This window comes from Nycticebus coucang, chromosome 3, assembly GCF_027406575.1.
Source record: "Nycticebus coucang isolate mNycCou1 chromosome 3, mNycCou1.pri, whole genome shotgun sequence".
Taxonomy (NCBI): Eukaryota; Metazoa; Chordata; class Mammalia; order Primates; family Lorisidae; genus Nycticebus; species Nycticebus coucang.
Genome location: NC_069782.1, coordinates 78,188,746 through 78,205,993, shown reverse-complemented (window position 1 = coordinate 78,205,993; position 17,248 = coordinate 78,188,746). Strand labels below are relative to the sequence as shown.

General features: G+C 45.3%; 1 protein-coding gene across 2 annotated transcripts in view; it reads left to right on the top strand.

Annotated features, from left to right (window-relative positions):
• Window positions 1-17,248, top strand: part of WDFY4 (WDFY family member 4) — a 296,529-nt gene that overhangs the window by 159,822 nt on the left and 119,459 nt on the right. For both annotated transcript variants that reach the window (XM_053584972.1, XM_053584973.1), the window contains one exon: window positions 537-673. In XM_053584972.1, coding sequence (XP_053440947.1) covers window positions 537-673 — 137 coding nt within the window. The remainder of the gene's footprint in view (window positions 1-536; window positions 674-17,248) is intronic.

The following is a 17,248-nucleotide window of genomic DNA, read 5'->3' as shown; positions in this document are numbered from 1 at the left end:
ATGTACAATTTGAAGTTAAAATGTCAGATTCCATTTCAGAAAAGAGTGTAATAAAATAGGACATATATACTCATGTACATATGGTGGAATAAAATGGTGTGATTGGACTATAAAGCCTACAGATGGCTCTCTTTTTGTCAACAACCATATATTGAACACTTTCTACATTCCAAATCCTTTAAATCTTATCTAATTTTCATGACACCCAATGAGTTTAGATACTATTTCCCCCATTTTATAGGATGAGAACCCTGAGGCTCAGGAACTTTAGGTCACTTATCCACTATCATTTGCCCATCAACAAACCAGGAGCTAGGGGTACATTCTATGCCTGGTGGCTTCAAAGCCCACAGTATTTCTTAGCCAAGGGAGGGTCAGAAGACAGCAGCATGGGTTTGTTGTCTGGGCTGTTTCCCTTATTAGAAGCAGAAATGGTGGACTCCTGCCCTTGGCTGGCCCTTTGAAAGCCAAGCTAGCTGTAATAACAGTGTGTCCTTTCACTTTACCTCTGATACTTTTTGCTTTCTTATCCCCAGCATCCGAGAAGAAGTCACTGGCCAGTCGCTCGAATGCCACCCACCATAGCAAAGTCACTTCATGGAGTGAAAGCCTGTCCTCAGCCATGAGGTTGATGCCTGGACGGCAGGCCAAGGACCCTGAGTGCAAGACAGAGGTGAGCCCAGACACTTTTTCCTTAGAGAGGCACCAGATATTTGCCTCAAATCCCATGAGCCGTGTCTTCTGTCTGCTCCCTGTGACTGGGTTTGAGCTAACTCTGTGTTCTTCAGAGCATAGAAGAGCATGCATGTGGCTTCCCAGCTAAGGCTACATCTAGTAGAGCCAGATTTTGGGCTGCTTCCTGGTTTCTCTTCTCTGGAGTTGGGTGTGTTTAGAGGGCAGTAGTCCACTGCTCAGCATGGCAGGGTGTGTGAGCCCAGCAAAGGGGACAGAGACATTGGCTCCATTTGGGGGACACACAGTGGTGGCCTTATGGGGCAGAGCCACTGGGGTTTTCTAGTCTATTTGTCAAAAGCTGTATAAGAAATCCCTTCAAAACTCAGAGGCACTGACAATGACTTTTTGTGATCATGGACACTAGCATAAGGAATTTGGAGCACAGCAGAGGGCAAGCGTCTCAGCTCCGCAATATCTGGGGTCTCTGCTTGGGTCATGAATGGCTCGGTTATCCTGTAGATGCTGCTGGCATTGGTCTGAGGCCTCACTTGAGCCTACGGGCTGGAGGACCTGCACGGTCTCCTTTAAGACCCAGCTTTTTTGCAACATGGTGGCAGAGTTTCCAGGACTAATGGAAAGAAAAAGAGAGACACAGCAAGAGCGCCAAACAGAAGCCATGTTGCCCTTATGGTCTAGAATCCAAAGCTGTGCAGGATCAACTCCATGGATCAAAGTTCTGCTCAGTTCCAGGAAAAGGAAATAAACTCTACTTTCTCATGGGGAAGTGGCGGGTTCTGCAAGAACACGTGGAACTGGAAATGTGGCTGAGGCTCTTTCCCAAAGACACAATCGATCATATATTCTAATGATGGGGTCCCTGACTTCTTCAGAGCAGACTTGTTATTGCTAGACATAGCCTTGGAGCCAGGGGACTGAGGGAGTTTACTTAACTTTCCTGAGTCTTCATCTCCTTATGTCCACCATGGGGCAGATCACTGTGGGAAATTGGGAGGGGGCACCCTGGGGAGGAGGAGAAGGCAGCTGACAGACACATTACCTTCATCCCAGCTGTCAGCCCATGCAACTTTGGAAAATTTGGTGTACCCCAAACTCAGAATCTGTTGTCCTATGGTCAGTGACTGATGGGGAGGTATAGTCACCAGATGTTGGGGAGAAGAGTTTCAGTAAAGGGCTGCTTGCAACTGCCCAGATACCTTGTGAATCACTCTTTTCAAGCTTCAGGAATCATAGGCTTCAGGGCATGTGTCGAGAGAGCTCAGATGTGGAAGGGAAGTTCAGAAATGAGTTCAACTGAGCCGGACAGCCACCTGGTGCCAAGAACTGAGGGCAAAGCCTATGTTTTATTCAGGCTGTATTTCAGGGTGTTGACTTGCAGAGACACAGTTCAATAAGCTTGTTGATCAACTCACTGACGGAATGGATGTGTGAATAACTCACTTGGATCTTATAATAGCCACATGAAAGACAGCCATTATTAGCCCTGTTACATAGCTGTAGAAGCTGAATCTAAAAAAAGTCAAGGGCTTTGCAACCATTACATGGCAGAATGAAGGTAGGACCGTCTCTATGCTCCCGAGAATGACTTTGCACAATTTACAGAACCTCTCAGAGCCTTGATTTTTGAATTTACAACTGGGAAATGTGCTCTCTCTCCACCAGAACATGTGGAAGCGTTTGGAAACTGCAAGTGCTTTAGAAATAGAAGCTCATTTACAAAATTCCATTTTACTTTATAGTTCCCTCTGACAAGGGGAAGCCATCCCACAGGTGATACTAAGTACCAAGCCCTGGAGCCTGGAACACCCCACTTGTGCCCAGTCACCTGCTCTTGCCAACATCATTTGTGGCAGGTAGAGTCTAGCCCAACTTCTCTTGGCTTAATCCTGAACCTTGATCAAGTTATGCTGCCCCCAGAAAGTCAGGTCAGCCTGTTTGGGAGCTAGGAAAGAGACGGTCAGGGTGCTGGGCATGAACATTCATTTTGTGGGACTCTTTCACCGCTCTATGCTGCCTCTTGCCAGAGCCCCTGCCTTGGTCATAGTCATTAGCATGACCTGATGGCTTCAAGTCCTGAGGAGAAGGATTGGGCAACAGCTCATCTGAAAGAAGCTTGAGTAGGCTGTGTTGTTTGGGCAGGTGTACCAAGTGACTTCTAACAGCTAGCTCTTAGCTCCAGTTAAGAGATTGGAAGAAAGACTATCCAAAGCTGGCTGTCTTTGGGGAAGGCAGGTTGCTGAAGATGTTGTCTACATCCATTGAGGTCTTATTTATTTATTCATCAAATATTTACAGAGCATTTCATCTGTCTTCTGTTCTAAGCACTGAGGTTCTAGCAAAACTGACATTACTCCCACGGCACTGCCTTCTAAGGAGCAAAGATAGACAGCAAGCAGATAAACAAATTCATAAGTGCCAGGGGTGCTGGTTGCAATGAGGAAAAATACAGCAGGGGGAGGGAAGGTGAGAGAGGGACCGGGCTGTTTAGCTGGAGAAGGTCAGCAAAGTCATCTGTGTCAAGAGGACGATAGAGCGGAAGGGAGAGTTTAGGAAGAACATGAACCTTGGGATGCACTGGAGAAAGATGGTCAGGCAGAGAGGACCATCAGCCAATAACACTGAGGCAAGCTTTTGCCAGGGTGCTCCAGGGTACCAAACAGCAATGCGGCTGGACTGATGCAGAGTCACCCTCAACCCACCCTAGGCAGCCACGGGGCGGGGGGCGGGGGGTCTCCCTCAGCTGTTAGCACAAGGAATAACCTTATTTTCAGCAACTCAAGAATGGCAAAGATTTTGCAACTGATGATAGTGTTTCTCTTTGATATGGATGCTCAGAGAGATAAGCGTGGTCCAGCTTTCGTAACTGCACACAGCTACAGGATAAATTTCTGTAACACACAGGTATACAAACCCAAATATGCACACACACACACACACACAGCTTCTCCATGGCTTCTTTCTTCTCCTTGGAGCCCACTTTCCATTCAACCTGACTTATTTATATACTTTCTACAGCTCACATTATCTTGTGGATTTTTTAAAACATGATTTTCAAAACAAAGGGGACTCTTTTCATTTTAGACTTAACTGTATCTCTGCTCATCAGCATCCTGTCCCAGTAGCTCAGTCTGGGCTGGGCGCCATGCCTGCTTCATAGTAGGGCCTTAAAGAATGCATATGAAAGGGTGCAGAGCGAGCGCGTAGAAGCTTCCCCTCCTTTTGCTGAGATACAACTCACCAGCCTTCAGCTCCACGTCCATCACTCATCTCCACAAGATGCCTTTGTCTCTGACAGAAGGCGCAACTTCTCAGGTACATATGTACATTGTGATGTCACAGGATAAGAGCATCAACTATTTGCCCTGGGGTCTGTTTAATTATTTTTAAAAATTAATTTTGATTATTACAGCTGATTACACCTCAGTGAGCAATGTAATTGATATTTTCTAATGTATCCCAAGGAACATTTTGTACAACATGCTTTTTGTTGTTGAAGGTTAAAGACTCCGTTATTGGTTTTTCCCTAAATATGCCCACATCATTAGTCCCTCCAGTGAGAAGGTTGCCATCTGGAAAAAGCAGCATGGAGACATTATTCAGGCACAAGTGCATGAAATTGGGGTTTCTGCATCTTCTGTCTCTCTTCTGGAAAGAAGATGCTTGTAATTAAAGGAGTTGGTATTGGAGGAAACATTATTCATTTGGTGTTATTCCTTATCATGTCAGCCGCTGACAGCTCTATAGCACTGATAAATTGTTCCTTGGAGTTAGACATATGAAACAGGATTCATAATTCCTCTTCCCTATCTTCATTTTCAGTAGAAAACGTTTTCTCCTTGGCTGGTGAGCTGAACTTTGAGGCAAGGCCAACTTGATAGATGTTATTTTTCCTTCTTCTCTTCCCAATGCCATCACAGTAGTCACTTCTGGGATCAAATTGTGAAGTTAGCACATCTGGCATAGTAAAAGCCAGGGGTCTCAAGGCCTGCTGGGCAGAGCATGGGAACTTGGGCACCCTTATGAGCATTTAAGGCCAACTGAGGGTGCTCTGTGGCCAGGCATCATGTCCAACCTCTGTACGCTCTGGCCAGCTGCTCCTCCTCAAAGCAGAGAACTCTGCTTTGCTTGCCTGCTCAATTCCAGGCTTCCCTGCTTAAAAACAAGTTGAAAACACATCAATAGCCATGTTGGTTTCTTAGTTTTGACAGATACACCATGGCAATGTATGGGGCTAATTCACATCTTGGGAACACCGGTAAAGAGTAGGCAGAAACTCTCTGTACTGTCTCTGCAACTTTTCTGTAAAACTAAAATTATTCTGAAATATAAAATTTGTCATCATCTGTTTTCAAAAACATAAAAAGCATTAGCAAACAGAAAATGAGCATGAGGGACTGGGGGCTGACGAGGAAGTGATGCTTTATGCTGAGTCCGGAAAGGCAAGTGGGTTCAAATCCTATGCAGCACGAGACACGTGGGGCAGAGAGAATGCCCGGGCATCGCGGGTAGCAAGACAGGCACCAAGGAAGGGTCAGAAGCCAGGTCAGGGTACATAATTACATGTAGGTGGGGGTTAAGTGGGGAGTGTACATTGGCTCCTATAGTTGAGATTATAGGTGAGGTTCCTTAGGGGGAGCCCAGCCTCCTGTTGCATGGCTCAGGTGGGACACAGTGGGAGCTGCAGCAGTGGTTGGAGTAGTGAACGTTCTGTTTATCTGAGGCTGGGATTAGTGAGAAAAGAGGGGCACCCAGGACAGAGGCCTGAGTCTGTGAAGAGAGGGCATGTGGCACGGGAGGGGTGGGATTTGGGTGGCTCTGTGGATTTTGTGGAGAACAGGGAGCAAGAAGAGCCAGAAGAAGAGGGTGAAAGTGCAGGGAGGCCACTTCCAGCCCCTGGAGGTGTGACAGTCCCTCTGGGCAGGTCCAGCACGCTGACTGGCGCTTGTCTCCTAGGCTGAGCATGGACTAGATGTCGTCCACTTTCCTCCCGGGATCAGAAGGAACGTGTGGACCACTTCCCATACAGGGGGCCGGGCAGGCTCCTGCCAGAGGAGAAAGACCCCCACACTAGCCCCCTAAAACTGCTTGGGGACTCAAAGGAGTGGGAACCCTGTGAAGGACAGTCAGGTCCTGTGTCCCCCATGTACCTCTGGCTTTTGGAGATACCTGCACAGGCTCCGGGTCTCTGCTTCCAAAGCTGTGTGTTGGAATTCAGGGCAAATAAGAATTAACAGATGGGGACAGGATGCCAACAGAAGCCAAAGGGTGGCACTCTGAAGTTGCTAAAACACCATAGACAAACTTGTAGGCATTCTACTTCTACCTTGGTAAAAGAAAAAAAAAAAAGCATGAGACATTTGGGCACCATCTCCCCCACCCCCTGCCAGGTCCTCTAAAAGCTGCCCAGGGGGGACTGGGAGAGAGCTCCTGTCTACCTTCCCCTATGTGACCAGTAGTGCCCACCTCTGGGAACTTTGATCACCTCCAAGGCAGGGGCCTGTGATCTGCCACTGGCTGGCTACTTCCCTCGTTGTGTGCCATCCCCGCCATCCTCACCCCAGCCATGGCACAGCTCTGCCCCCGGCGGAGAACGAGGTGCCAACTGAGCTGGCAGCTCAGGATGACTGTGTTATGGGCAGCCCTGGCTAAGGTCCCTGGCAATGACCATTTGGCCACCCTCTCTGAGCACTGTGTTCATTATCTCTTTAAGAAAAATCATGATGGAAATTTTTGCACATATATAAAAGTAGAGAAATTAATATAATGAGTTCCCTGTATCTCTCCATTACTTGACTTCAGCAATTTTCATCTTATGGCCAATCTTGTCTCCTCCATATTACTAGGCACTTTCCCCCTCTGCACTGAACAATTTCGAAGCAGCATCCCCAGACATCATATTACTTCGTGCATAAATGTTTCTGGATACTTATTTTCTCTTTAAAGAGATCATGAAACTCAAATAAAAATTGCAGAGAAAAAGCCAGCGCGCAGAGCTGGAGGGCGTTAGCAATCACTGTGGGAGTGATCAAGCAGTTCCCGTCTCACTTGTAGCATGTTTGCGTTTGTTTCCTGCTGATCAGGGACGATCTAGCTGAGGCTGAAGGCATGCTGAGCCTCAGAGAGCCCCACACCCGCAGCTTTGCGAGTAAAGACCATGAGCCCAGTTTAACGCTCAGGCTGCGTTCAGAGCATAAGCAGCACTTGGGTACAGGCCTCACATCACTCTCCTGGGATTTAAAAAACTCCAATGTCTGGAGAGCTGCAGAGGTGAGATTATCAAAAATAGAAAGAATTGGCTTTGAAATGAGGGTAGAATAGCAAGCGAGAGCTGAGGAAGTCCAAATGCAATTGTGAAAACCAAAGTCAGAATTTGCAGAGAAACTGCTGCGCAAGAGTTAAAGCTGAAGACCTTAAGAGGTAGCAGGGAAATTAAAAAATTTAAAATTCAGCGGCGGTGCCTGTGGCTCAAAGGAGTAGGGCAGCAGCCCCATATGCCGGAGGTGGTGGGTTCAAACCCAGCCCTGGCCAAAAACTGCAAAAAAAAAAAAAAATTTGAAATTCATAAAGTCATCGTTTGGAATGTTTTTAACTTAGAGTGCTAGTAAATTTAAAATAATATTTGTAGGGAGGCGCCTGTGGCTCAGTCCGTAGGGCGCGGGCCCCATATACCGAGGGTGGCGGGTTCAAACCTGGCCCCGGCTGAACTGTAACCAAAAAACAACTGGGCGTTGTGGCGGGCGCCTGTAGTCCCAGCTACTCGGGAGGCTGAGGCAAGAGAATCGCTTAAGCCCAGGAGTTGGAGGTTGCTGTGAGCTGTGTGATGCCATGGCACTCTACCGAGGGCCATAAAGTGAAACTTTGTCTCTACAAAAAAAAAATAATAATAATAATATTTGTAGGTAAGTGAGAAAGGATTTCCCCAGGACATGAATATGACTATAATAGAGAAATATGGGAACAGCTGGTCTATACTGGGGGGAGGGGGAAAATGAAGACACAGGACTTTTAAAACTGAAGGAGATGAGGACCAAAAGAGAAGTGAGATCTGACAGGTTCTTGCTGATAGGACAGGAGACCAGAAACGCCAGCCTGTGACTGCAAATCCAGAGAGGACAAACTGGAAAGCCAGAGAAAGGAGACTCCGGACACTGAACAGCAGGCTTTATAAGAGATCACAGTGCTGTGCCATCGGAAAACCTAGTTGTGTTTGGCAGTGGGAAAAGTCTTGTGATCAAGTAATTAAACAGGACTATCTGTTAGAGGAATAAAACCACTCCAGAACAAATGAAAGCATGATTTTAAGAAAAAGTGTAAACTGCTTTGCTGGTGTGATCGATGTGATAAGACCTTCTGCTAAATGGAATCTTGGTTTTCCTAATTGTGGTGGGAAAGGCTGCCAAGAACCTATTTGCTCTTGATGCTTTTCCCGAGACAACTGACCCTAAAAATAATGCCTCGCTCCCTAGCCTGGCCTGAGAGCTGCTCTTCACCAGGCTGCCTCGGCTAGGACTGTTTCCAGAAAGGACTTCCATTATGCTTTGGTTATGGTGGTTTTCAGGGGTAAGGGAAGAAGAGAGAAAAATAATGATGCTCTGATTTTTTAAATCTTGGAAGTTTCCTTTTCCCCTTCAAGTGAAAGTAAAGTCTGTGTAGCATGTATCTTGGTCCTGGGTTTTGCAGGCAGCTGTGTTTCTCTACCACACCCAGCATGTGTGGGTAAGACCTTCCCCTGCACCGGCAGTGTCTGGTGATGGAGTGGAGGACATGCCACTGTAGGATCAAGGAAAATGCAACCAGCCCAGAGCAGCAGGGAGAGGGTTAACTAGCCCTTTAGGCTTTCTTCTGGGGGTCTGGGCACCCAACAAGGGGCTTCTCTCCCATTTGTTCTTTTCCCTTGACTAATACACATGCACACACACACATCCCATTCTGCAAGCAATTGATTTTAGAATCTACCCATCACACCAGTGAGAAGTGAACAGAGAGGAGCTCACTGCACAAGAAATTCCACATCTGAACCCAACAGGGTATGTCAGTCCCAGACAGCCAGGCTTTTTGAAAAAAGTACCAGCACCGTCAATATAGCATTAATATCCAGAATACAGGGGAAGTACAACAGTGGGTTGATGGAAGACAGTGGCCTTACTTTTTCCATGTAAGGAAATCTTAAATGTCACTAGTTTATCACAAGTCCCTGTTACAGGAGTTTGAAAAATCACCACAAATGAACAAAGCAAACACTGATACCTTTAATGATGTTTCTTTACTGAGTGCATCATTTGTGAGACATCTTTATCTTCATAATAGAAGGATAATTAACATCACTAATTATCTAATTAAGTTCATTAAGTTTCCACCAACAGCGCACCGTGAAGTTGACATTATGTTCTACTGTCAACAAATGCTTTTGATTTCTTAGGAAGTAATTAAAATGTAAATTAGCATGCAATTCTATGCACAGGGGAAGTTTTGAATCATATTCATTTCGGAACTGCTTAGAGCAACACGGTTTTTGTTTTTTCTTCTACAGGAAAAGCAGGCATTTTACTCTTAGTAGTATGTATCAAAGTGGCCATTCTGCTGTTCTCAGTCTGAATCACAGCGAGGCTACAGTATTATGTGACACCAAGTGTTCCGCTGATAAATTTGTTACTGTGTTTTGTGCTTTTTTTCTTATTTGATAATTGAATTTAATCTGTTTGTGGGTTTTTGCATTTGAAAGTATCTTTTTGTTTTCTTGGGAAATTTCTGTAACTTATCTTCAAGACTTCCCTTTCAAGGAATTTTAGGGTACATCTTTTAATGTATCGTTTCTGTTGGGTTAGATTTGGGGAGTATAATGGACGATTTGCTGAAAACGAGTTACACATTCTACTTAGACAGGAGAGAGAGATGGCACGTACTTGTGGTCCAGCCAGCTGGTTGTAGAACCACATTTTTCTGCTTTCTAGGGCAGTTCCTTGGTTTCTAATGAAATTTTCTTAACTGGCGTGAGCAGGTTATAGTGCTAAATATGGTAACCTTGTTATACTTGATGAGGGCCCTTCCTGAAACATCGCAGAGACCCTTGATACCTGGTGGAAAAGAGGATCCCTGAAACAGTAGAAGCCACTAAATCCCCAAAGCTTTCATCTTTTAGAGGATTCTGATTGAATCCTGGAATGTCCGTCTTTTACGAAAGCAGACAGTTCAATGGATACGATATTCATTCTGTCATCTTGGTACACCTGGACCCTGGGCCATTTGAGCGTCAAGCTAATGTCAGCTGATCCCATGAAGAAGAAAAGCCTCCGCTCATGACAGCAAATCCCCTAGCCGCCTCTTAGATCAGTGGTTCTCAACCTTCCTAATGCCGCAACCCTTTAATATAGTTCCTGTGTGCACAACCCACAGGTTGAGAATCGCTGTCGTAGATGATTTTTCCAGGGGTGGTTGGTGCTGAGTCCAGGCCTTTCAGTTTTATGTGAGAAACATTTTAAATAAAAACAAAAAGAATACAGAGGGACTACAGAGAGACTGTTCTTTGTCCTCCCCTGCAGGGGTGTCCAACCTGTGGCCCGTGGGCCACACATGGATTATATAAGGATTGTTTTGCTTATCTGTGGTGTTGGATATTAAGACAATTATGCACTCCTTTAATTGTTCCTTTAATTGCTCATCCACTTATGTTAGTATTTGTGTATTTAATATGTGGCTCAAGACAACTCTTCTTCCAATATGTGGCAGGTAAGAAAAAGAGGTTGGACACTCCTGTAAGACCTGGCTATGAATAGAGCTGGCAGAGCCTCTAGGCACTCATCAGTGTGGGTGCAGACAGATATCCTGATGGTCCAAGCATAGAGAGGCAGTGTCCAGGGTGGGCAGGCATCATTGCTGCTCAGCAACTGGTGGCAAATATGAGTCAGTCTGCCTGCAGTGAACAGTCACATCACTGACATTACTGCCAAGGACGCTGACCTATGCCAGGACCAGGGATCCACAGACAGGGTAGTCTTTGTGTGGGCCCTGGCTTCTGTCTGAGCTCTGCAGCAATCCATGAATTGTGGGATATGCTGATATATGACCACCTGACAGGAGGATGCCTGTTCTCACTTATCTATCCAAGTGGGGGGCATTCTGAGCAGAGACCCTAAATAACCAAGGGAGCCTAATGCTAACATCAGAGGCTTCCAATCTTCTCTTGATGCACAGCAAGCATCTTATAAGTGCCAAGCCCACACACTTAATGAATAATCAGTAGCACAAGTGACTCACTTCATCTAGACATTGCCTTAAGTCCTATCTCCTGCTAGTCACACTTTTTCTCATCCATAACTGCCTCTGAGAGAGGACTCTGCCCTAACACTCCACCCTGGGCCCTGCTGCCTGAGATGGGCCCAACACCACCTCTCTCACTATTCTTGGGTCATTCATCCTCATAAGAAATAAAGTTGGTTTGCTTTTGACAGCAGAATGATAGTCTGAAACCTCTCTAAGAGAGCAAGCACGGAGGTCGTGCGAGCTCCAGAGATCATTGTCCACCGGAGGTTACGACCACTGCCCATTGAAAAGTGTGTTGTATCTAAATGATGCTTTGTAAAGTCCACAGGGACAGATAATCAGATCCTTCTCCAAAGATTTCTACCTGAACAGAAATGTCTAGTCAGAAAAGTTAACAGTATTCTCACCTTCTACTGGGGTCTTGTTCCTTTCTCTCCTATAGTGACCTATGTTATTTTAAAGTCAGACTAACCATGTTTGTATGCCATTTATGAAGGTCATCATTGAGGAATATTTCAGGTAAATTAAGGGCCAAATGCACACCTCATGTCATAATATTTTAATTTATATAAGTTTACCATGGAATTCACCAATGCACACCATTCCTTGCTATGGATATAGAGTTGAATAACATTTGGTTCCTATTATTAAGGCATCCTTATAGTCAATTTATTTATCTTCCTAGCTAGATGATATCGAAGAAAAATATGAATAGACGGGTTTTAGAAAAATTGTATATTTACATAAATATGTGCTGTTCATAAATTAAAACAGATTCGAAGTTAATTTAGGAATCTGACAATTTAAAGGAATCCTGGGTTGAATCCTTTTGAAAAATAAGAGTTCTGTACTTTAAAGGATAACTATACCCTGGAATCTCTGTTGAGGTTCAGATTTGTATATGTTGGCTCCCCCCATGTGAGGTATACCTTCATTCTGAAAATTAAAATTATGGCTGGGAGAAAGGCATCAATATCCCAGGAAATGCTTTCAATGTAAAACAATTATGACGTTTGGGGGAATTTAAATATCAAAAATAACTGGTTCCTCAAAGCAAAAAATGCTCTAGTGTTCCAAAAGACAGAAGTGTCCCCAACTATGTAAATGATGAAATGGCAGATGGCCATGGAGTGGAGAATCCGGCGGGGCCCTCCTGAGGCGCTGCTGCCATTCACAACCCGCCTGGCCCCCACGGGCAGCCCAGCCGCCCAGGCACCTGTCGCGTAAGTTACAGCCGCGCGCTCGCCCTGGGACCCATCTATTATGAGAAACCATTTTGGTTAATTAAAAAAGTGTTTCAAAGTCTCAGAACAGAAAGTTCTGAAATTTTCTTCTCTTTGTCATCGTTTATGGGGGTTGGTGAAAACTTGGCTCCTGGGACTGGCAAAGAAGGGAAGAGATGTGCAACATGAGGACAGAGGGGAGACAGCAGAAGGAACTGTCCCATCCCATCATGGGTGTCCGGAGAGTGAGGCTGGGGGCTCCACAGGTGCTAATTTATCTATTACTATCACAGGGAGTGATGACTGACCATCATGGCTGAGATCTTTGAGTGAAATGAAAGAACAATTGAACCAGCGTGGGTGGGATGATTCTTGATTCATGGGCTTCTACATCTGGGACCTGCTCCATATGGGCAGCAGTTGAGCAGCAGTTGAGCAGCAGTTGAGCAAAACATATGAGGTGCCCAACTTCTGTTTGAGGGGAAATAGACTTAGCAAAAGGGAACGGATAAGAAAAGACAAGGTATTGTGAAAAAATATGAAGGAAATAGATGGTATGCTGGAGACTGACTTGAGATTGCTGTAGGTTAGAAGATCCTGGAAGGCCTCTTCAAGGAGGTGATGCGAGGAAGCAGCACTGTCCCACAGCTGCAGGACAAAAGCTCCAGAGAGGACCCAGCTGGTACCAGGCATGCTGTGGGGATGGGCTTGTATAGTTAGGAAAGAGAGAGGCCCAAGTGGCTGGGATGCCATGGAGGAGTGTCTGGTTGGAGGGTGGCAGGAGCCAGCGGCAAAGCACCAGTCCAAGTTCTTTAGGGGATCAGAAAGTACATCTGTGCCTATGACTCTGTTGGCTTCTACAACCCCATCTACTCTAGCTTTCCAACACTCCTCTAGTAAACACCGGTGCCTGCTCTGAGCTCTGAGCAGTTCTACTTTCAATATTCCAAATGGATTCATTGACTTCCCACCATACCCCAGGCCCTGGGAGTAAGGCAGAGGGATACTGACAGAAAAGGCACCGTTCTTGACTTGTGAGGCCCTTATTCTAGGCAGGCAAAATAATTATAGTATAAACAGAGGGACGCAGAAGAGAGAGGAACAGTCAGGAGCATCTATCCTGTGGCTGGAATTAATAAAATATCCTATGAAGTTTGTGAGAACTTAATTTTATGTACTGTAGAACCTCTGTAAGTTGACCATCCAAGGGATTGTGACAAACTGGTCAACATACAGAGCTGGTCAACATCAGGAACTAGGACTACGGTGCAGATACATACATGTGGTGTATGTCTGGTCTATGAAAATTAGGTCAACCTAAGGAGGTGGTCAGTGTAGGGAGATGGTCAACTATTGAGGGTCTACGTGTATTTATATTCTGACTCTCTCCAAAAGGATTTATGGTATCTCTAGATGGTGATGTATGAAATAAAATAAATAAATGAGATCGGGAAAAAATAATAGAAGATAGTTCCTAGGGAATGAAGCCCACAAATATGCATTCTATAAAGACAAGATCAAGCACCAGCTCTGTGCCTCAGCTTCCTGCCTTCCCTTGTAGAACTGGAGGCAAGAGAGTTCCCACATTCATTCTTTATCCACTGAGTGTGTTTCTGCCAGAGCCAGGTCCTGGGCTTGGAAACAGAGACACAGGGCGAGCAAAGCAGATGGTCCCTGCCCAGTAGCTTACTCCTCCCTATCCTGCCTTCCTGCCACCTTCACTGTGAATTTTATAAATCAGAGCTGAAGATGTCATGCGCCTGATTCAAAGCCATCACTGGTCCCCACACTGTTTAGGATAGACTCAGAGCTGTTACCAATGGAACAAGAAGGCCCATGCAGCTGACCTTGACTGCTTTTCCAAGTTCATTTCCTTATACAACAGCACATGGCATCTTTGCACCAGGAAGGCCCACTTCTCATATTGTGTAATAAGTCATCCTATTTTCTCTCATCTCTACTCTTTTTTTTTTTTTTTATTAGTATTAGATCATAGCTGTGTACATTAATGCAATCATGGGGCACCATACACTGGCTTTATAAACAGTTCGACACATTTTCATCACACTGGTTAACATAGCCTTCCTGGCATTTTCTTAGTTATTGTGTTAAGACATTTACATTCTACATTTACTAAGTTTCACATGTACCCTTGTAAGATGCACCGCAGTGTACTCTGGAGTACTCCTCTGCGCTCTCCTCTGCCCCCCTCTCAGGCCAACCCCTTCCACTGTGCTACTTGAACACTATCTCTTCTGAAGGCCTACTGAGCCCTCTCCAGCCTGGCTGGGACCCTGTGTGGCCCCTGCGTGGGGGAGTGATTTTCTGAGTTAGCCCCCTCAGAGGAGTTGTCATTTCCTGGGGGACGAGCTCTGTGCCTTGCTCATCTTTAAGGCTTTCGAACTGACACAGGGCCTAGACTAGAGCAGGGGCTAGGAATCGCTGGCTGAAAAGAGGCTGTCAGGAAGAAACCAGGCCACCTATTCCAGGTCTATCTACTTTTTACCCACAATGGCTGCATCTGGAGGGCCCAGCCTGCAGAGCGGGAAAGACTGGTACGGACCTGGTTACCTGTGAATCTCAAGCTGCTCAGTCCCCATGAGTAGAACTCCAGAGCACTGGGGTGAACAGGGATGCGGCACCCTGAGTGGCAGGCATGAGGCCAGCTGACCTTTGGAAGCTCCTGTTGTGGGCGGCCCCATTTTATAGCCAGTGCTGCCAAGGGTCTCACTGTTGGTCAGCAGTGGTGGGGTAGTCCTGACTAAGGCAGCTTTGTTGCTTTCCATAAAGAAGGAATCCTCCCCATTGACTCCAGCCCTATGGCTCTCTCTCTTTGAAATGTCAGTTGTCGTGTGCAGGTGTCTCAGTGCTGGGCAATATATGGAGGGACAGTACCTGTACTAGTCTCTTTGGGTCCTCTAATAAAGGGTCCCAGTCCAGGTGGTGTACACAGCAGAAACTTACTTTCTCATAGTCCTGGAGGTCCGTGAGAAGGTCCAAAGTTAAGGTGCTGGCAAAGTTGGTTTCTCCTGACGCCTCCCTCCTTGGCTCAGAGGTTGTCTCCTGTGTCCTCGTGTGGTCTTCTCTGTGTGTGTATCAGTGTCCTAATCTCCTAAGGATACCAGCCTTATTAGATTGGGGTCCATACTAACAGCCTTGTTTTAACTTTATTACCTCTTTAAAGTCCCCTAGCTGTAAATACACTCACTTTCTGAGGTCTTTGGGGTTTGACCTTCAACATATGAATTAGGGGATAGGACAGGGACACAATTTAGTCCATGTCGGTGTCTGGAGTCTCAACACATGTTCAGGGGAAGGAGTTTCCATGGGTTGTAATCCCCGGAGTAGGTCCTCACATTCATCCCTCATCCAGACCCCTTCCCATGATTATTGACTTGCTACCCCAGCCCGAGAAAGTGTGAGTCTTCTAGAAGCTTACCTCTGAGGACAAGGCTGACAGAGATATGATGGGAATGGGCTGAGTTCAGGTAGGGCCAGTGTGGCGACCTCTCCCATCTGTCTGAGCCTCACACAAAGGAAGGCAGAGCAGAGGGAGGTGGCTTCCTTGAGAAGGCTTGGAACTTGCAATTTTAAAACGTTCATATTTTGCTACACCAGAGTCTTTTTTTTTTTTTTCAGGTAGTCATTTTCCATGTACTCATGACAATTGAATTTAATAAAAGCATCACAGTTCAAAAAAGACAAATTAGAAACGGCTGTTCATCTTAGAAATTAATATGTGAGTGAATTTAACAAGAGATGAATTGTGCGGTGGTGATCTGGTCCCTGTTCACCCACTCCGAGCACCAGTTGTTTGTCATTATAGCTGGAAATATGATTATTACTCTGGTATTCCTTGACATTTATTAAGAATCCAGAGGCTGTGTCTCCACAGCAGAGAAAAGTGCAATTATCTGGGCACTTGGAGAAAAGAGTGCCTCCCAGCCGGAGTCATCCAAATACACACCCCCAAAGACCCCTCAACCACGACCGTGACTTGATACAGGGCTGTTCTGTCACCTGGTACATGACATACCTTCTTCATAATGGGCTGCTAACCTTTTATGGGCACACTTATGGATAGTGTATATAATTTACCAACAAATAGGGAAAGCATTTTATTTCATTGTTTTCTCATTAATTGTTTCTATCATTCAACTAAAACTGCGCCTCTACAATGTACTTGTTTTCAGAGGTATATAGGTCAGCTCCTGGGGAAAATTCATAATAGAAAAACTGCCTTTAGGTAGCCTGTTTACTGGATTTTTCAAAACTAGGAAAATATTGCATTTCAGATGGGTTTAAATGTAGCAGGGCAGAGGCCAAAACTGCCCAGCTCCTGACCCTGGTGTTTTGAAGATCCCGTAGTGTTGTCAGCTGGTCCTGTGGGTCACAATCCAGTTTTTTCAATCCAGTTTTTCTGCCATCTACATACTCCCCAGCTCTTATTTATTTGGGGCAGGAAAGAGGTTGGTGGATTATTTGTAATTATCCTACAGTTTTAAAAGAGAAAAGCATAAATAAGAACTCACTCGATGATTTTATTATCTATTTTAGGTTACATAAAATAATTAAAGTGTTTTTATTTTTGTTTATAATTTTTTTTGAGTGTGATTCTTCTTTAGGCAATCTCCAGGGAGAAGCCCAGGTTTCCTCTTGCATGTCTCATGGTAGAAAATGGTTTCTCTCCTTTCACCTTTCTTATTTCATCTATTTTATCTTCTGCAAACCACGCAACCTTTTGCTGACTTCTTTTTCATTTTGCCTTATAAATGCATCTTCCCATTGAGCCTTTCTTCCGTGTCAGAAGATGCTGGTCTTCCCCTCCTTCTTGAATTTCTGTTGCTCACATTGCTCACAAGCTGAGTGATGAGGTTCCTCCCCTAAGAGAGGCATGTCTGCACTTTCTCTCCACTGTCCTTATCTACTGAGTAGAGGATGTAACTGTTCACAACTGCAACTTCCATCAGACGGAAGAGTCATGTTTTCCGCCATCTGTAGGACCTCCTTGTAAATCTGTATCATCCACAGGGCTGATCAGCTCTGCCCACTCTTTCCATAAAATTTGTGTA